This window comes from Myxocyprinus asiaticus, chromosome 15 (assembly GCF_019703515.2).
Source record: "Myxocyprinus asiaticus isolate MX2 ecotype Aquarium Trade chromosome 15, UBuf_Myxa_2, whole genome shotgun sequence".
Classification (NCBI taxonomy): Eukaryota; Metazoa; Chordata; class Actinopteri; order Cypriniformes; family Catostomidae; genus Myxocyprinus; species Myxocyprinus asiaticus.
This window is the reverse complement of record NC_059358.1, coordinates 24,014,684-24,039,572: the sequence shown is the minus strand read 5'-3', so window position 1 is coordinate 24,039,572 and position 24,889 is coordinate 24,014,684. Positions and strand designations below refer to the sequence as shown.

The 24,889-nt window shown below is 37.7% G+C and overlaps 1 protein-coding gene and 2 long non-coding RNA genes across 7 annotated transcripts; 2 read left to right on the top strand and 1 right to left on the bottom strand.

Moving 5' to 3' along the window:
- The first annotated feature begins 326 nt into the window (after positions 1-326).
- dync1i1 (dynein, cytoplasmic 1, intermediate chain 1) lies at positions 327-15,703 on the top strand. Of its 5 annotated transcripts, none has more exons than XM_051717852.1 (18): positions 327-470; positions 1,275-1,399; positions 1,496-1,595; positions 2,475-2,616; positions 3,063-3,068; positions 3,296-3,355; positions 3,558-3,673; positions 3,990-4,076; positions 4,171-4,333; positions 4,500-4,599; positions 5,717-5,842; positions 6,267-6,413; positions 8,627-8,740; positions 9,432-9,565; positions 10,340-10,484; positions 10,763-10,903; positions 11,241-11,366; positions 15,290-15,703. In XM_051717852.1, exons 2-18 carry the CDS (start codon positions 1,292-1,294, stop codon positions 15,398-15,400), a joined length of 1,926 nt encoding a protein of 641 aa, XP_051573812.1. In that variant the 5' UTR covers positions 327-470; positions 1,275-1,291; the 3' UTR covers positions 15,401-15,703. The 5 variants fall into 5 exon arrangements, with proteins under 5 accessions (XP_051573812.1, XP_051573813.1, XP_051573811.1 ...); XM_051717853.1 differs by having other exon boundaries at positions 1,481-1,595; positions 2,526-2,616; XM_051717851.1 differs by having other exon boundaries at positions 1,481-1,595.
- Positions 4,616-10,412, bottom strand: LOC127452478 (uncharacterized). The gene is made up of 4 exons (XR_007899273.1): positions 10,317-10,412; positions 6,309-6,411; positions 5,449-5,532; positions 4,616-5,232 (listed from the first exon to the last, which is right to left on the bottom strand). It is a non-coding gene; the product is annotated as an uncharacterized LOC127452478 (long non-coding RNA).
- A 1,351-nt stretch (positions 15,704-17,054) lies between the features above and the next one.
- LOC127452473 (uncharacterized) lies at positions 17,055-18,906 on the top strand. Its single transcript, XR_007899268.1, has 2 exons — positions 17,055-17,216; positions 18,277-18,906. It is a non-coding gene; the product is annotated as an uncharacterized LOC127452473 (long non-coding RNA).
- The last annotated feature ends 5,983 nt before the right edge of the window (positions 18,907-24,889 follow it).

Here is a 24,889-nt window from a genome sequence, read left to right as displayed (position 1 = left end):
ATAATATTCATATTTATGTTTCAGTATTTTGCTAGTCGTTGAATAATAGGGCTACGAAGTAAAACAACATGACAAGCTGCTCCGCTTCTACATATTTCATGTATTTATGTGCTCCTGAAAGGGTTTGGTCTCTAAACTTGGCGAGCTGCCTACCTAGACAGCCTTTTTAGTAGGCAGGGTTGCATTTCACGTTCGAAAGCTGTCTAGGTAGGCAGCTCAACTGGGTTTGCGACACAGTCATCATCATGTTTAAGACGCGCGCTGTTGCTGGGAGGCGATGATGACGTATCGGAATTGGACACTTCCGGCTTCGGATGCTGATGAGACTGGGGAAATGAATTGAGGATGCCTTGTGTTTTCATTTAGATTTTGGTTCTGATGTGTAGCTTTATAGACTCTTGTTTCTGCGTTTACGCCAGAGAATACAGCAGACACAGTTCCAGTAGGGTCGAGGTATTCAAAGAAAAACGGTATTGTAAAATCGTTGCATTGTATCACACATTTTTAATAATATTTGTAATTAATTTGGCTGTTAAGTAACCTCTATTATTGCTTGTCAGTGTACAAGAGATCAGAATAAGAGCATTCACGAAGAAATAAAACGCCATCAGAACAGAATTCATGTGCCAGAGAAATGTCATGTCATTCATCATTTTCTTTCTCTCTATGTGCAGGGGTTTATTTTGTTTTTATTTTTAGTTCATGTTTATTTTCCCATTTTATAATGCAGTGCCGTTTTATTGTTGCACAGTGTGCTTTCAAATAAATCCTACATTCCTTTTATGATATTCTGTGTTCATTTAGTTCACAGTGCCATGGTTAAGTTTGTTTGTGTGCCTATTAGATGAATGGACCTCTCCACTGGTTGATCTTCTCTGTGCACATCCAAATGAAGCACATTCAAAAGAAGCTAGATGTTTAATTTCATTCATTGAAATAAGGCCAAATGCTCAATGTAGACCTGCAAGTACCACCCATATTATGTATCATTTTGTGCCGCCATGTCTTATTCAGGTTGTTCACTATTTATATACTAAACAGATTGTGTAGGGTATAAAGTTGAGACTGTTATTTATATGAAAGAAAAGCACCAATGTAACTATAAAACACACAACGGACCAATGCATAATACTAAAACCAGGCTACAGATTGTTGGGGTGGCCCTGCACATGGAAGGCTGAGTTGTGTGACAGTAAATGTATGTTGAAGCATGACAACATTCATGCACGAGTACTAAAATGAAACCAAAGTACAACTGTTCACACTATACCTAGATTAAACGGCATAGAAGATGACAGATAGAAGTGACCTAAAAGCTGAGCTTGAGCGCAAAAAACAGCGTTTAGCCCAGATTCGAGAGGAAAAGAGAAGAAAGGAGGAAGAGAGGAAAAAGAAAGAGGTAAGTGCTGTTTTTGTTGAATATCATTGCCATTTTATCTTCTGCAAATATTTATTTCTCAATGTTTGACCTGTGATGCAGTCCGATATCCTACAGAGAGCCGAGAATGTGTCGGAAGTCTCAGACCTAGACAGAAAGAGAAGAGAGACAGAGGCCCTCTTGCAGAGCATTGGAATTTCACCAGAACCACCTTTAGGTATATGATACAAAACATATGCCAGTGTGTGTGCATGAACATATTTAAATGTTATCTTTGTGAATGTGCTTGTCATCTGCTTGAATGATCAAAAGAATCATCAGAAGTCTTTATAATGCAAAAGAGACCTTTTATTACATCTCACTCAGCAGCCCTTAGAGCTAAATGCTATATTTGTGCTTGATGTTAATTAAGGAGGGGTTTGATTTAATAAGGCTTGATTTCATTATGCCCTGCTTTCCCCTATGGATCATTTGGAGCTCAAATAGGATATTCCTGTGTTCTATACATAAAGGGTACATATCAGTCTGAGCATATTAGTTTTGACCTGTATTTGAGTCCTACAATTTTATGGGTCCTCTGTGCAGGAATGACTCGAGTCCTCTCTCAAGGCTTTGTTAGATCTAAATGTGGTCAGATTTTGTGTTTTATTTAGAGTATTGCAGAGTTAGGTCATCAATTAGTAAGATTCATATTTTCATTGCATTGTTTCATCCTCGAAACAATTACTACAATTTGTATTGTATTTATATAAAGAAGTTAGATCAGTGTACCACAGGATGTTGTTGAACTCCTTTCATTTAAACTATGACTGTGCTTGAACTAACCTTAACTGGGGCTAACCCAAACAGATTTAAAAGGTGATATTCAATGTTAACAGCTAATATGAGAAATTTTAATAATCACAAATCTACAAATGATTAAGATTAAATATGAACTCATGACCATATTAAAATTCTAAAGTTTCTTAGATAAGTAAAATTCCCTTGACAATGTCTCCTGTTGTTTTTCCTTTTGGATTTTTTCCTCTTTGATTTGACCATTTCAATCCATTCTGTTCTTTTTGATTTGCCTGTGTCTGCCACTGCTGGCCATCAGTGCAGCCACTGCAGCTTTTAACATGGGATACCTGTTATTTTCATTATTTAGTCCCAACCCCTATGTCTCCCTCTTCGCAATCAGTAAGTCCAATCAGTGAAACTGGAAGTCAGGAGTCCATAGATGGAGGGACAGTGGGAAGGTATGAAATCTGCATGTGTAAATGTTCATAAACCAAACTACATCTCAATCTTTAAGCCATATGAAACACAACTATTTAATTGCTGTAATATTATTTTTAATAGATATTTTTTGACAAATGGATGTGTATGGGAGTAAAATTGTGGTTATTATAATGGACAAAATGTTTGATCACTTACATTTAAAATATAATTTATAAATAATTTCCATATAGACATCTCATTCTTCTGATGTAGACCAAATAAACTACATTATGGTTGATTTAGGAGAATAAAATATATTTGGGGAGGATAATTTGAAGGTGAATTTGGAAGAATTTGATTAACATACAATATTTAAAAAAATATTCTGCTATTGACATGATATTAATTTTGAATATTAGCACTCCCCTGAAGTCTAAGTACAATGTTTTTTCCTTTTCCCTACATCTTTTAATGGGGACATCAGATATCGGTAAGGAGAAATGTTGATGTTTTCATTATTATTAGGACTTGGCATTTGTTGATGTTTCACCCACCAGTGAATGTAATTATGTTTAACCTAGTTGGTGCCACAGTAAATGTGACAGCATATTATCTCATGAAATCATGCATGAAAGAGTGTTATGCACTGCTGGGCCTAATCATGCATGATCTTATCTCTCATAACCATTATATGATTTATTCTCGTGACATCTCTAGGACACTGCAATGGGACACTGATCCCTCTGCCCTTCAGCTTCTTGCAGATTCTGTTCATGGGTGAGACTGCCACCTTTTCTTCAAAAATGACACAGTCTCCCTCAAATTTCAAGATGACACTATAGACATTTAGTCTCTAAACAGAGAAACAGAATAAAGTCATAAGACCCTAGTAGGATAAAATAACTGAGGCTTTGATGAAGTCCATTTTTGATCAAGGCAAACAAAAACAGTACACTCGAATGCTCGCTTGCTTTCTTAGATGTAGGATGCAAAGACTTGGAGCATCAAAAATTGTTCAGATTGACTTCATGCCAAAGGAACTGGTGACATACTCTAAAGAGACACAGACTCCTGTTGCAACTGATCAACCTGAAGGTAAAGTGCTGGAAAACAAATATTAGAAATATTTGAAATTTCATTTAATAATTTGAAAACTTAGCTTTGAGTTATTCTGTTTTGAAATTAAGATGGATTTCTCATGCATTTTAAATGTACCCATACATATGACATTTAATATGATGGACTTGCCTACAATACACACAATTCACACAAGGGTCTGCATGTCACTAATAATACTAAATATTAACTGAACAATTAGCCTGAACCCTAAGCAGTTGGGCATGGAGCAATGCTATTATGCTCACCACTCACCAAAATGTTCCTAAAATTAACTACTGTATATTTTCCACAGAGAAGGAGGATGAGGAGCTATCAGTGATCAAATCTGAGCCTGTGCCACAGCAGTTGGAGGAGGAAAACTCTCAGGAGACCAAAGAAGGCAAAGATAATCATATATAAAAAATAGTAATACACTTTAAAAGAAGTTTTACAGTGTAACAGCATACATCATTTTATGAATATGTGTATCTTAGTTCACCCCAGAGAACTGACCAACGAGGAGAAAGAGCAGATAATTCACTCTGAGGATTTCCTGTTTTTCTTCGATCAAAGTATCCGTGTAGTGGAGCGTGTGCTGGCTGAGGACACAGACGTTTTCTTTGACTACAGTGGCCGTGATATGGAGGATAAAGATGGGTCAGAGCAGAGTCTTCTTACACTGCTTTATGCAACATTCTAACATGCACAGATTTAAAATGACAGAATTTCACGCATGTTCCCACAGGATTACAGAACAGTAAAAATCGTGTTGTTATTAATCAGATGAGATTGTACTAGAATACAGTGGTTTGTCTTTTATCAGGGACATGCAAGCAGGATCAAACTTGTCTTTTAATCGACATTTCTACAATGAGAATTGGTCCAAACATCGAGTCGTCACTTCCCTGGATTGGTCACCGCAGGTACATGATTAATAACAACATTAATAACATAAACTGATATTCTAATGTGAGCATGCCTAGAGCAGACAGTGTGGTTAAAAGAGTCCACATTAAAAATCTGGGATTTAAAATGTAACTGAAACCTGGAGATACTTTTTGGATTTTGACACATTTTAAAGAAATGTTATGACATAAAATTAATATATTTAAGAAATATTTAAGATTCTGCTCTGTTTCTAGATCACTAAATCAAAAAAGCACATTTTTGAGACTGCCCATGTTAACTCTCATTGTATAAAAGTTCAGATTTCATTCTTGTCATGCTGAAATAACATAGATCATTATGAAGTCCATGCCAGCTCGAGTGCATGCTGTCATTAAAGCAAAAGTGGGATTTACCAAATACTAAGAAATTCTGAAATGTATGTTAATTTTACAATGAACCATTTCACTCAAATTGTTATGCTCATAATATAATTTGTAAAATGTATTTAATTAGAAAAATGCAAAAAAGAAGCATTTTCAGACTCAGACTTTTGAACCCCACTCTGTGTATTAGCAAAGTCCCTTTCAAGGCAAGTCAGTCCACTTGGCAGCCATCTTTGGAAAGCTCTCAAGGTAGGCTGGGTGGCATACAAGTACAGCTCCTATCGACTTGAATGGAGAAAAACAGATTGTCAAGATTACAATCAAAGAACATATTCCAAATCAGCAGTAAAATCTGACAACAATGGTATCATAAATTGTGCTTCTTTACCTCAGATTACGCTAAAAATTCAATTTTCTCTGCATGTATAGCTAATGCGCATGTGCGTTCTTGAGTTGATTGACAAGCTATGTCTGAATCCAAAAGGTGATTGGCTCATTTACCTGTAAGGCAGGTCTTCCTTTTGAACTTCCATTGGCTCTTGGACATTCCAATTTCTCCCATTTATTTTAATAGATGTGGCACGTCTTTGGTATCAGTCACAGCCATAGTAAACACAGACCAGAATATTAAATTGCTTTGGTGTGTAGGTTTACATCCATACATGAAGTATGGAAAGAATATGCATAATGATGTCGACATGCATTGCATGAAATCAGTAAGACTGTTTCAGTTCTTTTTAGAATTGTCCTTGTCACATTCATTTTGCAGTGTCCTGAACTATTAGTGGCCTCTTACAACACTAATGAGGATGCACCTCATGAGCCAGATGGAGTTGTGCTGGTCTGGAATATGAAGTTTAAGAAGACAACCCCAGAGTACATATTCCACTGTCAGGTTTGAATTCCCATTGCTCCCAATTAAAATAGCTTAAATGTTTGAATATTGTTCTTTTAAGCTGAATTAAAAATACTTCAAAAACACATTTCATTGTTTAATGAGTGTGTGCGCATGAGTGAGTAATCAACTTTGAATGGAAAAACCTGAATCCAAATTGAGTTTCTGTAAATTGAAATGCACAAACAACAGAGCACAACATTGGATGTTGTCTGTGTCACTAATAGAATATAATCTGTGTTTGCACTTTGAGTGAACATCACCAATAAATTCACTCTCATTGTCCAACTTTTTGTCTGCAGTTTCCCTTTGTGCAAGTTGACATTGATGTCCCTGATAGAGGGCGAGCTGACGTCATCTATGCCAAAACATTAACCATAGCAAAAGAAAACATTTTTTTTTTTTTTTTTGCTTTCCCTTATAGTCATCTGTGATGTCAGTGGGCTTCGCTCAGTTTCATCCTAACCTGGTGATTGGAGGCACCTACTCTGGACAGATAGCACTGTGGGACAATCGAAGTCACAGGAGAACCCCAGTGCAAAGAACACCTCTGTCTGCTACTGCACACACTGTAAGAACACAAATGATGATCTTGTGACATCTGAAACATAACTTAGTGTGTGTAAAAACATGTTATGTGTAACATAATGTAGGATGATGGTGGTTGAATGGTTAGAAATCTGAGCTGAAGGGGCCTGGGTAGCTCAGTAAGTTAAGACACTGACTACCACACCTGGAGTCGCAAGTTCGAATCCATGGCGTGCTGAGTGACTCCAGTCAGGCTTCCTAAGCAACCAATTGGCCCGGTTGCTAGGGTGGGTAGAATCACGTTGGGTTAACCTCCTCATTGTTGCTATAATGTGGTTCTCACTCTCGGTGGGGCACGTGGTGAGTTGTGCATGGATGTTGTGGAGAATAGCGTGGGCCTCCACATGCGCTATGTCTCCGCGGTAACACGCTCAACAAGCCACGTGATAAGATGCGCGGATTGATGGTCACAGACTCAGAGGCAACTGAGATTTGAGTCACTACGCCACCACGAGGACTTAGAGTACATTGAGAATTGGGCATACCAAACTGGGGAGAAACTAAAAAATAAAAAAATAAATCTGAGCTGAAAACTGCATTTGCGTGTTTAATGCGGTGACTCAGAGACTGCACTGTAAAAAATGGTTTGTCAGATAACCTAAAAAATGTGCTTCATTATGGGGGCCTGGGTTGCTCAGTGGTAAAAGACGCTGGCTACCACCCCTGGAGTTCGCTAATTTGAATCCCAGGGGTGCTGAGTGACTCCAGCCAGGTCTCTAAGCAACCAAATTGGCCCATGGGGTAAACTCCTCGTGGTCGCTATAATGTGGTTCATTCTCGGTGGGGCACATGGTGAGTTGAGCGCGGATGCCGCGGTGGATGGCGTGAAGCCTCCACATGCGCTATGTCTCTGTGGCAACGCGCTCAACAAGCCACCTGATAAGATGCGCGGGTTGATGGTCTCAGAAGCAGAGGCAGCTGGGATTTGTCCTCCGCCACCCGGATTGAGGCGAATCACTACGCACCCACGAGGACTTAAAAGCGCACTGGGAATTGGGCATTCCAAATTGGGTGAAAAAGGGGAAAAAAAAAAACCCATAAAAAAAAAAACTTTTTTTTTTTGCTTCATGTGGTATCACCTACAGTAAATTTACTTTTGTTTTATTCAAGTCAAAATTATCACTGCTAAATTATTATTACTAAATCAATCTTCCAGTTAACTTCGTAACTTTCAGGGTTAGATCCTTACAATCCATAAGAAGAAATAGATTGTTATGGTAGCAATTGCATGTTACCACATTTTAGTTTAGTACGTTTTTACTTATGTTTTACAACTAAGTTGTCCTGTGAATTGGTTTAGATGAGAAAGCATCTGATGAGAATTACAGTCACAGTTTTTCCATTTCCTTATGTGGTAAAACAGTCCCTTATTTTTTTATATGATAAATATCCTTACACTTTAAAAAGGAGCTATTTCTGCCTGATCTAACCCTTAAAATTGGTTTTGTTGGTGTAACCTAATTTATTCAGTTTGATTCAGTGATATTAAAGGGATAGTTCACACAAAAATGGAAATTATTTTGTCATTTACTCACCCTCATGCTATCCCAGATGTGTGACTTTCTTTCTTCTGCAGAACACAAATTTGGATTTTTAGAAGAATATCTCAGCTCTGTTGGTCCATACAATGCAAGTGAATGGGTGCCAAAATTTTGACACTCCAAAAAGCACATAAAGGCAGCATAACAGTAATCCATATGACTCCATATAACAGTAATCCATAAGAAGAATGTGAAAGTGATCTATTTCTCACCCACATCTATCAAAACGCTTCAGAAGACATTGTTTTAACCACTGGAGTTTTATGGATTACTTTTATGCTGACTTATGTGATTTTTGGAGCTTCAGAATGTTGCCACCCATTCACTCGCATTGTATGGACCTACAGTGCTGAGATATTCTTCTAAAAATCTTCATTTGTGTTCAGCAGATGAAAGAAAGTCATGCACATCTGTGATGGCATGAGGGTGTGTAAATGATAAGAGAATTTTAATTTTTTGGGTGAACTATCCCTTTACATATTATTGTTGACTTGAATAAAAACTGTTAATTTAGATGTTACCACATGAAGTACATTGTTTAGGTTAAAATTTTTTTCAATGTATCATTACCTCTCCTTTTAAAATACAATATATGACAAAAATGTCACATACAAGTCATTGATGTTATTTAGTGTTACCTTATGAATTTCTGCAGCATCCGGTGTACTGTGTGAATGTGGTGGGAACACAAAATGCCAACAACCTGATAACAGTATCCACAGATGGCAAGATGTGCTCCTGGAGTTTGGACATGCTCTCACAACCTCAGGTGCACAGATTTAGAGATATTTATTATCATCATTTAAGATTTGACTTAAAGCAATATTCCGGGTTCAGCACAAGTTAAGCTCAATCGACAGCATTTGTGGCATAATGTCGATTACCACAAAAATTTATTTTGGCTCGTCCCTCCTTTTCCTTAAAAAAAAAAAAAAAAAGCAAAAATCAAGGTTACAGTCAGAGCCATTTACAATGGAAGTTAATTTTGGCAATTTTTTGAAGGTTTAAAGGCGGAAATGTGAAGCTTATAATTTTATAAAAGCAATTGCATTAATTCTTCTGTTATTATTTGAGCTGTAAAGTTGTTTAAATCAGCATTTTTACGTAGGGTTTTAGGGTTTGTTGACATTACATCGTCATAAAAATGAAGTTGTAAAATTGGCTACAACTTTAGACAGAAAAGGTAAGTGATTTTATCACACTAAAGCCATGTTTACACACACATTTTTTTGTCTTGTGGTTATACTTTTGAAAAAGTGAGTATTATAACGTTCAAAAATTGGCCTCCATTAATTTCCATTGTAAGTGCCTCACTGGAACCCAGATATTTGAGTCAAAATTAATTTTTGTGGTAATCAATATTATGCCACAAATACTGTCAATTAATCTTAACTTGTATTGAACCCGTAATTTTCCTTTAACTGACATTTAAACAATGCATTATTTGTTATTAATCACAGGAGAGTATGGAGCTAATCTACAACAAGTCAAAACCTGTGGCAGTCACTTGTATGGCCTTCCCTGCTGGTGACGTCAATAACTTTGTGGTAGGAAGTGAGGATGGCACCGTTCACACTGCATCCCGCCATGGAAGGTTAGTGGTTCCAGCAACAGAATTTTTTTTTTGCTCCTTATTATTGAAAACAATTAAAAGAGAAGAATGATCTTAGTATTGTTCCACCTTGCCTTCTTTTCTCAATCTTTAATCTCTTAATAACTTTGGGTGGCACCCCTAATTGATTCCTCCCTACACTGAAAAAATGTTAACCTAAAAATGTGCTTCATGTGGTAACATCTGTATATTAACTGGTTTTACTCAAGTCAAAATTACTATTTAACATCATTGAATAAACACAATACATTCGGTTACACCAACAAAACTCATTTTAAGGGTTAGGTAAGTAGAAATAGTTGCAGGTGACCACTTTTTTACAGAGTAATGCTCCATCTAGGGCTAGCGTGTTCAATAAAAAAAATAAACTGGACTCCTTCTGTTCTGAACCTACCAGTAACAAAAAATGTTTTATTATTCACAAAGTCTTCAAGGGTGAAGGTTAATTGAAATACCAAACAAAACATCCAGAACCTTTAGAACAGGTGATTAAAGTGCACTTGACGCTGCAGCAATGCAACTAATATAATTTCTTGTGATATCCACCCTTTTGCCACACCACTCACAGGGAGAAATGATTACTGTACATGTGTCACCCAGCCTAGGAGGTGTTGATAAATAGAATACTCAGAATAGAAGGCAGGGCAGGATATTAGTGAAAAAACAATATACTGAAACTTAATGTCTGTGCATGTAACAACACTTCAAAAAGCCACTTTACTAAATCCACAACCTTGCTTAACTCATTCCATATAGTAAGGCTGGTATTGGTGAAATGTTTGATGGGCATCAGGGTCCTGTGACTGGAATCAGTTGCCATAACGCTGTGGGACCACTTGACTTCTCCCATCTCTTTACCACTTCCTCATTTGACTGGACAGTCAAGCTGTGGTCAACCAAAGTAAGGTTTGCTTTGAATCTCTGTGTTGCTGTTGCATGTGAATGGATGCTGCAGGCACACAGAGATATTACTTTTTCCCAATTAATCAGACCAAATTAATATTACTTAGTGTTTCAGACCACATTTTATGATTACTTTTATATAATCAAAGGGGCAATAAGACATGTGGTACACCTACATTAATCTATACAGCACTCCTATCTTGATATGTATTCCAATCGTTTAGTATTATATCAATATAACTATGCCATTTTTGTTCTTTCTCTTGACTTCCACAGCATAACAAGCCCCTCTGTTCCTTTGAAGACAATGCAGACTATATATATGATGTCATGTGGTCTCCAGTGCATCCAGCCGTCTTTGCCACAGTGGATGGCATGGGTCGCATTGACCTGTGGAACCTCAACAACCACACAGAGGTCAGAAGGAACAGAGTGATCACATTTCATTGCATTCTTTAGTCATATTAAATATTTAATTCTATCCTCAGCTAAAAGTGAAAATTCTGTCATCGTTTACTCACCCTTATGTTGTTACAAACCCACAAGACTTTCTTATTTTTCATGGAATGCAAAAAGAAAATGTTAGGCAGTATATTAAGTCTATTCACTTTCATTGCATCTTTTGTGTGAAAGAATTTTCAGTTTTGGGTATCTATAACTATACCTTTAAATCCTATTTTTTATCCACACAAATTTATTAAATGTATGTTTTGGATTCACAACCAAACCAGCTAAAGTTTTCTATGTGCACCAGGTGCCTTCTGCAAGTGTAACGGTGGAAGGGGGGTGTGCACTGAACCGGGTCAGATGGGCATTGGGGGGCAAAGAGATAGCAGTGGGTGATTCAGAGGGCCGTGTTTGGATCTATGATGTTGGAGAGGTAAAACTTCCTCCATTACTAAGTAGATGAATAAGTCATTCTCTAGTATTTAGATAAATGTATAAATAGCTGGGTTTCCATCCAAAATGTTTAGCATTTTTTTATGCGCATTTCTGAATATTCGACTAAAGAAAATGCGAATCATTGCGCATTTCCATCCACTACGTTATGTGCATTATCTTGAGGGAGCTCGCCTTGTCATGATGGAGCCCGTTGCTTCGAAGAGAGTTATTTGTGGTGTTGGACATCGTTTTATTAAATGTTGCAGAAGACACTGAAGAATGAGTGTTATAGCTCATATAATGAGGGTTAAAATGTAAATATACCTACAAGGGCCCGCTCTCAAAACAACAAGATATGAGTTTAAACTTCCGAATGTCAAGGGCTATGTAGGAAGAATTGTGTGGCAAGGTCGGACCTTTTGTTGGGCCAGTCACATCAAGCAATCGCACACCCATACCAACCGACGAGCATGATGCCATCGTGCTTTACATGCACAAATGATCAAAACACATCATCAATATGCGAATAAACTGTTTCCATCACCTTAATGCACATTTTAACTAATGCGAAACTCTAGAATATCCACCTCCTCCTAGCGCATTAAATCTCTATGCGAAGTATGAGAGTTTATTCGCATATCAAGCGTTTCCATTCAGGATCTCTTATGCGCATTTTCAAATTGCTCATCAAAATAGTTGGATGGAAACCCAGCTAGTATTGCATTCTTGGGCAAATACAGACAGATCAAACAATGCCAGCCAAGGACAATGCACTAAAAAATAAATTTTAAGATTTAAAAATTTCAATTTCATAGCAAAGTTCCATTAAATTGAGTAATTTTTAATAAAATGAATATATATATCTAAACATTATTCCAAACTTTTGGCTGCCAGTGTATGTACAGTATATACAGGTGCATCTCAATAAATTAGAATGTCGTGGAAAAGTTCATTTATTTCAGTAATTCAATTAAAATTGTGAAACTCGTGTATTGAATAAATTCAGTGCACACAGACTGAAGTAGTTTAAGTCTTTGGTTCTTTTAATTGTGATGATTTTGGCTCACATTTAACAAAAACCCACCAATTCACTATCTCAAAAAATTAGAATATGGTGACATGCCAATCGGCTAATCAACTCAAAACACCTGCAAAGGTTTCCTGAGCCTTCAAAATGGTCTCTCAGTCTGGTTCACTAGGCTACACAATCATGGGAAAGACTGCTGATCTGACAGTTGTCCAGAAGACAATCATTGACACCCTTCACAAGGAGGGTAAGCCACAAACATTCATTGCCAAAGAAGCTGGCTGTTCACAGAGTGCTGTCTCCAAGCATGTTAACAGAAAGTTGAGTGGAAGGAAAAAGTGTGGAAGAAAAAGATGCACAACCAACCAAGAGAACCGCAGCCTTATGATTGTCAAGCAAAATCGATTCAAGAATTTGGGTGAACTTCACAAGGAATGGACTGAGGCTGGGGTCAAGGCATCAAGAGCCACCACACACAGACATGTCAAGGAATTTGGCTACAGTTGTCGTATTCCTCTTGTTAAGCCACTCCTGAACCACAGACAATGTCAGAGGCGTCTTACCTGGGCTAAGGAGAAGAAGAACTGGACTGTTGCCCAGTGTTCCAAAGTCCTCTTTTCAGATGAAAGCAAGTTTTGTATTTCATTTGGAAACCAAGGTCCTAGAGTCTGGAGGAAGGGTGGAGAAGCTCATAGCCCAAGTTGCTTGAAGTCCAGTGTTAAGTTTCCACAGTCTGTGATGATTTGGGGTGCAATATCATCTGCTGGTGTTGGGTCATTGTGTTTTTTGAAAACCAAAGTCACTGCACCCGTTTACCAAGAAATTTTGGAGCACTTCATGCTTCCTTCTGCTGACCAGCTTTTTAAAGATGCTGATTTCATTTTCCAGCAGGATTTGGCACCTGCCCACACTGCCAAAAGCACCAAAATCTGGTTAAATGACCATGGTGTTGGTGTGCTTGACTGGCCAGCAAACTCACCAGACCTGAACCCCATAGAGAATCTATGGGGTATTGTCAAGAGGAAAATGAGAAACAAGAGACCAAAAAATGCAGATGAGCTGAAGGCCACTGTCAAAGAAACCTGGGCTTCCATACCACCTCAGCAGTGCCACAAACTGATCACCTCCATGCCACGCCGAATTGAGGCAGTAATTAAAGCAAAAGGAGCCCCTACCAAGTATTGAGTACATATACAGTAAATGAACATACTTTCCAGAAGGCCAACAATTCACTAAAAATGTTTTTTTTATTGGTCTTATGATGTATTCCAATTTTTTGAGATAGTGAATTGGTGGGTTTTTGTTAAATGTGAGCCAAAATCATCACAATTAAAAGAACCAAAGACTTAAACTACTTCAGTCTGTGTGCACTGAATTTATTTAATACACGAGTTTCACAATTTGAGTTGAATTACTGAAATAAATGAACTTTTCCACGACATTCTAATTTATTGAGATGCACCTGTATATATATACACACACACACTGGTGGCCAAAAGTTTGGAATAATGTACAGATTTTGCTCTTATGGAAAGAAATTGGTACTTTTATTCACCAAAGTGGCATTCAACTGATCACAATGTATAGTCAGGACATTAATAACATGAAAAATTACTATTACAATTTGAAAGCAATGTTCAGAACTTCTTAAACTACTTCAAAGAGTTCTCATCAAAACATCCTCCACGTGCAGCAATGACAGCTTTGCAGATCCTTTAATTCTAACTGTCAGTTTGTCCAGATACTCTGGTGACATTTCACCCCACACTTCCTGTTGCACTTGCCATAGATGTGGCTGTCTAGTCGGGCACTTCTCATGCACCTTACAGTCTAGCTAATCCCACAAAAGCTCAATGGGGTTAAGATCCATAACACTCTTTTCCAATTATCTGTTGTCCAATGTCTGTTTTCTTTGCCCACTCTAAATTTTTCTTTTAGGTTTTCTGTTTCAAAAATGGCCTTTTCTTTGCAATTCTTCCCATAAGGCCTGCACCCCTGAGTCTTCTCTTTACTGTTGTACATGAAACTGGTGTTAAGCGGGTAGAATTCAATGAAGCTGTCAGCTGAGGACATGTGAGGCATCTTTTTCTCAAACTAAAGACTCTGATGTGCTTGTCCTCTTGTTTAGTTGTACATCTGACCTTCCACATCTCTTTCTGTCCTTGTTAGAGCCAGATGTCCTTTGTCTTTGAAGACTGTAGTGTACACCTTTGTATGAAATCTTCAGTTTTTTGGCAGTTTCAAGCACTGTATAGTCTTCATTCCTCAAAACAATGATTGACTGATGAGTTTCTAGAGAAGACGTTTCTTTTTTGTGTGCCATTTTTGACCTAATATTGACCTTAAGACGTGCCAGTCTATTGCATACTGGGGCAACTCAAAAACAAACACAAAGACAATGTTAAGTTTCATTTAACAAACCATATAGCTTTCAACTGTGTATGATATAATGGCAAGTGATTTTCTAGTACCAAATTAGCAATTTAGCATGATTACTCAAGGATAAGGTGTTGGAGTGATGGCTGCTGGAATTGGGGCCTGTCTAGATTCAAATAGTGATGGTGCTGTTTTTTACATCAGTAATGTCCTGACTATACATTGTGATTAGTTGAATGCCACTTTGGTGAATTAAAGTACCAATATCCTTCCAAAACATCAAAATCTGTATATTATTCCAAACTTTTGGCTGCCAGTGTATATATTTTATTTTTAATTTTGTAAAACATAACACAGTTTAACTTGATGGAATTTTATGAAATTGAAATTCGTAAATCTTAAAAAATAGGCTAAAATATTTTATGTGTGTAAATGCCAACAGTCATTAATACTAATTCTCTGTTCTACCATTGACATGTAACACAGAAGTTGGTTGTGTGAAATTCCTATTTTAGCAGTTGGCCGTGCCCCATACAGAAGACTGGAGCAAATTTGCTCACACTCTCATGGAGATTCGGGCCAACAGAGGAGATGGACAAGAAGAAGGTGCTATGGAACTGCCTGCCTGAGAGCCACACACACAAACAAATACATTAACATTCAGTGAAAAACGAGTAAAGATATGCTAAAACAGATGCTTCTCTAGGTACAGACTGAGTGAATCACACATCCAAGCTACTGTGATCGCAGATCTTTTTTTTATGCCTATAGAAGCTTATTTATAGCATGGGTGTTAATTTGCAAAAGTTCCTCTTTCCAGTACTTATACTGTAGTTAAAGGAAGAGTTCACAGAGAAATGTAAATTCTGTCATCATTTACTCACCTTCATGCCATCCCAGATGTGTATGACTTTCTTCTGCAGATCACAAAGATTTTTAGAAAAATATTTCAGCTCTGTTTGTTCATACAATGCAAGTGAATGGTGACCAAAAAATTTAAGCTCCGAAAAGCACATAAATTGAGAATATATGTAATCCATAAGACTCCAGTAGTTAAATCCAAATCTTTCAAAGCGATGTGATAGGTGTGGGTAAGAAACATGTCAATATTAAATCTATTTTTACTAAAAAATTTACACTTTAATCAGCCCTCCCATGCGCGTTCTCAAGAGGACTGAGTTCTTCTTCTGTTTTTTAGCAATTTGCATTGTTCTTGCAAATCGCCACCTACTGTACAGGGAGGAGATTGAAAAAAGGGAGGAATAAAGCAAAGGAAAAGAATAAATAAATCATATTTGCACAACAGCCCAGCAGCTGGCAATATGCACAAAGAATGTGAATCAGCAAAAAAACAAAAAAAAACAGACAGACATTAGAATATCTTCTAAACGTGCATAGGTGGGCTGTTTGAACGTAGATTTATAGGTTTTTTTTTAAAAGGACTTAAATATTGATCTGTTTCTCACCTACACTTATCATATCACTTCAGAAGGTATAGGTTTAACCACTGGAGTTGTGCGGATTACTTTTATGATGCCTTTATGTGCTTTTAGAGCTTCAAAATTTTGGCCACGATTCATTTGCATTGAATGGACCTATATAGCTGAGATATTCTTCTAAAAATCTTTGTTTTCAGCAAAAGTAATTAAGTCACACATCTGGGATGGCTTGAGGGTGAGTAAATTGAGAGAATTTTTATTTTTGGGTGAACTATCCCAGAACACACAGGTGTGATGAAAAAATAAATAATAATAAATACAATTTCAATTTACTTCAAATCTGTTAAACTACATAGTGTATTTGTTATTATGTAAATCCGTTTTACAGCAAAACTGAATTATGCTGTTATGAAAATGACAAATTTTTCCCCAAAATCTTTGTGTGTGTGTGTGTGTGTGTGTATGTGTGTGTGTTTGTGTATATTTTAAAGCCAACACTGAATTAAAAGCTGCATAAAAGCTACTGTAAAGGCGTAAACTTATAATAAAAGTCTTTGCGTCTCACATTTTGTGTTTTAATTCTTCATTTGAGCAGATATTTGTCAGTATTGTTGGATTAAGTATGATGTAAAGTTTGAATATCAATGCCATATCATTCCACGATGTTTCATTGCGTTAAACCTTTTTATATTTTATTCGCAAAGAGAAGAGATTCTGGTTATCCAGGTTTTTTTTTTCCTCCATCATCATCAACTTTCATGGACGCACACGGCCGCACGTAGAAGGCGGGATCCTGTTACCATGACAATTACGTCAATATTAGTGTCGGGTAACTAAAGGTCAAACTAAAGACAAGCCAGAGACGGAAGGAAACAGGCTCGGAATGGCGGAGACTAAATTGTTTTTTTTTTTGCAGCAAAAGCCGGAGGAAATCACAGTAATAAACTGTGGCTTAATCGCGTTATCGCATGAACACTGAAATTGAACAGGATACTCATGCTACAAGGTACTGGTGCGGCGGAATGGACAGTCCATGCTAGTTTTGTCTGTAAATTGGAGCAAAGCTGTAAGAGCATATAGCTATCGTTAGTTAGCCGTGCTGTTATTCCGTTAAAAAGCACAGTGACTTTAGTGCTGTGTTAGACATAAACAAAACAACTCGATTGCTTTATATAGCTTTAGTGAGGGTTAAATGCAGTACAGCTATGGTTTGACTGCTTGCTTCTTCTTCTCCCAACTTGGTAGCTGTTAGTAGCTTATGCTTTCTTGGTTCAAGTTGTTCTCATCATTGCAACTCTTTTAATGTAGCGTTTTATGGGCGAGTCTGGCTCAAAATTGACAGATTTTCTCATCCAGAAGTATCTACACCAATGTCAGTCCAGACAAGCTAGTGTTTTTGTTTTGTTTGGCTGAAACTCGGGTCGCATCTGGCTATGTTATTTATAGTGATGCTCATATGAAAACACTGCAGATTCAGTATTTTTTTATATTGAAGTACCCCCCTCCCCTCTCCCCTTTATAGATGTAAGGATTTATGTGTTTGTTTGTATTATATATCTATGATAAGACCATGGCACTCTAAAATCTGCAAGGTCTTCATCCTCATCGCGGTCCCTTTGTCATTGACGTGAAGGAGAGGACCTTTAACTTTCAACTCCGCTTTTGCTGTCTTTTCATTTCTCACATGGACTGTAGGGGGCAGCAATCTCAACTAAACATTTCCCCCAGTTTCATAGATGCAATTTTATTAAATTTGTTACATTTTATTAATCAATTTTCAGTTATATACAATATATATGCTTTTAACTGGTTGTTCATGACTGTAAACATCCCCGACTGGAAGCTGTGTTATAAGTGGAAAAAAGCTTTCAGTTGGATGTTTGCTGCCATCGTCCAGTTCTTTCCTCTGATCTAGGATCAATATGCATCACTGAAATGCCTGTCATTACTGCGTCCTAAATGTATCATAAAAAATGTATTACAGCATACCTTGAGTACATTGATAACATGAAATGTTCATGTTAGAGTTGACATGTATATCATCTCTAACATTTATTCCATTGTAGTCGTTGTAAACATCCTACACTCAGCTGTAATTTGCAAACTAGGCTGGGAGGAGGGTGTTTGCTGTGACTGACTGGAGAACCTCTGTGATGTTGGATTGAAATTAATGCTTAAAGGGAAGAAAGCTGAGGATCACCCGGAGACTATTGTACTGCACATTTGTTTTGGCATTCCCAATACACAAGTTATTGTGGAAATGCCTTTCCCAGTTCATAAATGAGAACATTGTAATGGATTTTTGCTTATTCTGGAAAAAATAATTGTTTGCTTTTTCTTTTTCTCCTGGAACATAAAAGGGGGAGAAATGTATCTTTTCATTTTGTTTACAAAATTGTATGTACATAAATGCTCATTTTCTAACCATAAACCCATTTAATATGTTCTGCTTGCTGAACTACAACAGTACATAATTTTTATTTTTTTTTTTAGATCACATAAGACGGCTATCAAAACCATTAATATTTGTAAGTCTTTTGACCTTTTTTACTTTGATGATTGATTTCTTTTTGAATATTTTGCAATACCCCCTTATTCCTTTCTTAATTTCCTTTCTTTCCTCTATGTTTTATTGTAATTGGTATTTACTCTGTTTATATGATGTTCATTATATAATAATAAAAAAGAAGGCTGAGGATGATGTGAAAACATTTGTGAATCTGTTATATCTCTGCTTCAGTATGAATTATATCGTTTCTATACTGATGCACAATGGCAGAGTGTTGCCATGTTTACAGTCTTTGCATATAATTGGTTTCTCGTTATCATTTGGGTTTAACAGTCATGTTCACTCTGCGGGAAAATGCCTGAATGTCATATTCGTGTTTTCAAGAACACAAGCTGACTTTACGCGATTCTTTCAAATGAACTCCAGTCGGCAGATGGCGCACGTTTGTACACAGATACTTTTATCCCCCTTGAAGTAGGAGATCTATCCGCCATATTTGTTATCGCAGATTCGACAGAAACATCTGCAAAGTAATTTAAGTATAATTAATGCATTTAAATTGAACTCTAGATATAAAAACAAAGGTCAAAAACATTTTCTAGGCGTTTTTTACCCGTTATTAATTTATAAAGAATGGATCCAGTGGCTGCAGGTAAGCAAAGAGAAGACCGTTAGGTTTACAGCGCTCCGAGGAAACGGCTAGTGCCGATGATTCGATAAGGATACGTAAGGTAAAACTAGTAACTTTTACCAGTTAAAGCTACTTTTGCTCTAAGACTGTTTTATTTATAAATTCACAGTTATGTCCGTTCTTAATAAAGGATGTTATACACGCCTTTCCCAGTGTTGCCAACGTAGCGACTTTTCAGACCCCTTTAGCGACTCCCCTCCCAAAAGCACCTAGTGACAAATCTAGCGACTTTCCGTAGAAGAAAGTCTCTAGTACTGCCCCGCGAGCGCAAGGTCTTGCTTTCCCGCCGCAGACACCTATCTCTGCGTGTACTCTGTACAGTGACAGGCAGAGGGGTGCAGCACGTTCAGTTGACCGCACGGCAGCTGACGTAGACGTGAATGAGCTGCGCATGTGCACACAGTGTTTCCAAGGACCAATCACTAATCTGTATCGTTTGCTCCTCCTTTGTTACAATTTAATTTGACCGTTTAATTTGATTTCTAATTCTATCACGGGGGTTTAGTTAGTTAATTCCCGTATCCCGTTTCTGAACTCTCTGAATTCAGATCATTCATTTAGACAAGTCTGTACACTTTATTCAAACACATAATAATAAACTTTATTAAACGTATATACACATAATACAAATATAAATACAAATACATACAGCTTTGGACATTACACACACATAAAAAAAATAAATTAAAAAAATTGCTAACAGGAGGCTGCGCTGTGTGAGAGAAAAAATAAGACATTCTGTCGCTTCTAACTTTCTCTCTGAGTGATCAATTTACATGTAAATATAACCGAAATCACAGCACAGCCGTTGTCTTTAACTTAGGTGTATGGTGATTTTGTCAGACGACGTTGCGGTTATAAAATCAGGATTTTAGCAGTGCAGAGCTTGGAAATGGCTTGGAAGTGACTGCTGGTTATCTCGACGCTTCAGAGCTCTGAGCACCAGAACCGTCAGGCACAGGAACAATCCCCCCCCCAGGCTATCCATCTCATGAACAGTTAAATTGCACCATTGACCAATAACTATGTGCAATACACAGTTTAGTCTTTTTTATATTTAAATATATATATATATATATATATATATATATATATATATATATATATATATATATATTCGCACTGTACATAACAGATTTGTATTTTGCACTGTACATAACAGATAACAGATTTGTATTAGATTGCACTACGTATGTATGTATGTATGTACGTATGTGTATAACTATTTTTTATTTTTTATTATTTTCTATGTCTTGCTGCTGTTTTTGTATTGTTGTACACTGGAAGCTCCTGTCACTAAGACAAATTCCTGACAAAAAGCTGATTCTGATTCTTGTAGTCTTAATGGGCCGCGTTTCAGTCACTATTTCATACTCGTTCCGTTTTCTGACAACAGAAAATATGTAAATGAGAACAGCTTTATTGGGAATTCGGCTGTATTAAAATACAGTATGTGAGCACAGAGAGTAGGAGAGAAGCAAACGGATGTAAAGGGTTGACGCCTGCTGACACAAGGCAGAATGCAAATACGCTGCAATGACGTCATGAATATGGTAATTAGCGTATGACGTCATTTAGCGCCTTTCCATTGAAAGTAGGCGGCAACCCTTAGCAAGCTTGTTTGATAGACTACGGAATGGTTTTGAGTTTACAAAAATCCAGTAGATGGCAGAAAATATCGACACGTTATTGTTCTTGAAAACCTGAACTAGAATAGTTTTTTTTTTTTTTTTTTAAAGAAAAGCAGGGGCGAGTCGAAATACATTTCAGCCTTATCAGTATATTTCACAGGTGTATATTTCACAAACTAGACTAGACTCGGATGTATTTATCCTCGTTTAGTTGTACATCTGGCCTTCCACATCTCTTTCTGTCCTTGTTAGAGCCAGTTGTCCTTTGTCTTTGAAGACTGTAGTGTACACCTTTGTATGAAACCTTCAGTGTTTTGGCTATTTCAAGCATTGAATAGACTTTATTCCTCAAAACAATGACTGACTGACGAGTTTCTAGAGAAAGCTGTTTCTTTTTTTGCCATTTTTGACCTAATATTGACCTTAATACATGCCAGTCTATTGCATACTGTGGCAACTCAAAAACAAACACAAAGACAATGTTAAGCTTCATTTAGCGAACCAAATAGCTTTCAGCAGTGTTTGATATAATGGCAAGTGATTTTCTAATACCAAATTAGCAATTTAGCATGATTACTCAAGGATAAGGTGTTGGAGTGATGGCTGCTGGAAATGGGGCCTGTCTAGATTTGATCAAAATGACTTTTTTCAAATAGTGATGGTGCTGTTTATTTACATCAGTAATGTCCTGACTATACTTTGTGATCAGTTGAATGCCACTTTGGTGAATTAAAGTACCAATTTCCTTCCAAAACAGCAAAATCTATACATTATTCCAAACGCCAGTGTGTGTGTGTGTGTATATATACTGTATATACACATTTATACATACAGAGCATTGCTGCAATACAGAGCATTGTAATTATGCACCAAATCGTAATTTTTTTTCTGGTGAATTATATATATACATATATATACACTACTGGTCAAAGTTCTGAAACATTTATTCTTTATTATAATTTTTTTTTTGGAACTATGAGAATTATGTTGTGACTAAACAAAATCCAAAATAAATCAAAACTGTGTTATATTTGAGCATCTTCAAAGTAGTCACCCTTTGCCTAGAATTTGCAGACATGTACTTTTGACATTTTCTCACCCAACTTCTTGAGGTATCACAATAATACTTGTTGACCCCTCTCCAAACATAGCGCTTATGGTTGTGACCATAAAGCTCTATTTTGGTCTCGTCACTCCAAATTAGTGTGCCAGAAGCTGTGAGGCATGTCAAGGTGTTGTCAGGCATAATGTAACCGGGCTTTTTTGTGGCATTGGCTTCTTTCTGGCAACTCGACCATGCAGCTCATTTTTGTTCAAGTATCGTCGTATTGTGCTCCTTGAAACAACCACACCGTCTTTTTCCAGAGCAGCCTGTATTTCTCCTGAGGTTACCTGTGGGTTATTCTTTGTATCCTGAACATTTCTTCTGGCAGTTGTGGCTGAAATCTTTCTTGGTCTACCTGACCTTGGCTTGGTATCAAGAGATCCCTGAATTTTCCACTTCTTAAAAAGTGATTGAACAGTACTGACTGGCATTTTCAAGGCTTTGGATATCTTTTTATATCCTTTTCCATCTTTATAAAGTTCCATTACCTTGTTACACAGGTCTTTTGACAGTTCTTTTCTGCTCCCCGTGGCTCAATATCTAGAATGCTCAGTGCATCCACATGAGAGCTAACAAACTCATTGACTATTTATACACAGACACTAATTGCAATTTAAAAAGCCACAGGTGTGGGAAATTAACCTTTAATTGCCATTTAAACCTGTGTGTGTCACCTTGTGTGTCTGTAACAAGGCCAAACATTCAAGGGTATGTAAAATTTTGATCAGGGCCATTTGGGGGATTTCTGTTATCATTATGATTTAAAAAGGAGCCAAACAACTATGTGATAATAAATGGCTTCATATGATCACTATCCCTAAATAAAAGTCATATTTTCAAAATCAATGCCAAAAGTTCACAATTTCTGCCAGGGTATGCAAACTTTTGAGCACAACTGTATGTGTATATAAACTCAGCAAAAAAAGAAACGTCCCTTTTTCAGGACACTGTATTTTAAAGATAATTTTGTAAAAATCCAAATTACTTTACAGATCTTTATTGTAAAGGGTTTAAACAATGTTTTCCATGCTTGTTCAATGAACCATAAACAATTAATGTTAAATCTGCAAAAACCTCCTATTACAAGAACAAGATCAACAGCACCACAGACACTTGCAGCTTGTTTAGAACATTCAACACACTTCTCTGCCCTCCCCATCCACCACCTGACACATCACTGACAGCATATGCCTTTGCCACATTTTTTTACTAATACTGTAAGGTTACAACCATCAGCAATACATTCTCAGCACCTCACCCTGTCAAACACTGGTCTCCTGTATGCAACTTGTCTGTCTCTATGTTCTCTACTCTGACTGACACTGAGGTCTCTAAACTCCTCCTTTCCAACCACCCCACCACCTGCTCCCTTGACCCCATTTCTTCTCACCTTCTCCAGGCCATCTCTCCATCCAAGCTACCTGCACTCACACTCATAATTAACACATCTCTAATTACAGGCACTTTTCCCACTACATTTAAGCAGACTCGAGTAACCCCACTGCTGAAGAAACCCGCACTTAACCCCACACAAATAGAACACTACAGACCAGTCTCTCTCATCCCATTCATGAAAACACTTAAAAGGGCAGTTTTCAATCAAATCTCTGCCTATCTCTCACAGAACAGTCAGACTTTAAGATTGGACACTCCACCGAGGCTGCCCTGCTGTCTGTCACTGAGTTGCTAAGACAGGCAAAAGCTGAATCAAGATCATCCGTCCTGATTATGCTGGACCTTTCTGGAGCCTTTGACACAGTCAACCATCAGATCTTACTCTCCACCCTCTCTTCGCTGGGCATCACAGGAACTGTGCTTGACTGGTTTAATTCCTATCTCTCAGGTAGGTCCTTCAAGGTAGCCTGGAGAGGTGAGGTATCCAAGCCATATCAGCTACTTACTGGGGTACCTTAGGGATCAGTGCTTGGGCCACTTCTCTTCTCTATATACACAACATCACTGGGACCCATCATTCAGGCACATGGTTTCTCTTACCACTGCTACGCTGATGACACACAGCTCTACTTGTCTTTCCAGCCCAATGACACTACAGTGACTGCTCGAATCTCTGCCTGCCTGGCAGACATCTCGGCCTGGATGAAGGAACACCACCTGCAACTCAACCCAGCCAAGACTGAACTCCTTGTCTTTCCAACCAACCCTGCTGTTGAACAAAACATCACTGTGCAACTGGGTGCAACTACAGTAACGCCTTCCAAAACGGTTAGAAATCTAGGGTTAACCATCGATAACAAACTAAATTTCACAGACCACATCTCAAAGACCGCAAGACTATGTAGATTTACACTCTACAATATCAGGAAGATAAGACCCTTCCTCTCTGAACATGCCACACAACTTCTTGTTCAGTCACTTGTCATAACTAGACTGGACTACTGTAACGCTCTCATTGCAGGCCTCCCTGCATATGTAATTAGACCCCTGCAAATGATCCAGAATGCAGCAGCGCACCTGGTCTTTAATGATCCAAAGAGAGCGCATGTTACACCACTCCTTGTCTTTCTCCACTGGCTGCCGATTAATGCACATATCAAATTCAAGGCTCTGATGCTGGCATACAGAACAGTCACTGGGTCTGCTCCAGCATACCTAAAATCACTTCTGCAGAGCTACGCGCCCACTAGAAGCCTGCAGTCGGCTAAGGAACGTCGCCTTGTCGTACCAACACAAAGAGGCACCAAAACACTTTCCCGGACTTTCGGCTTCATCATACCACATTGAT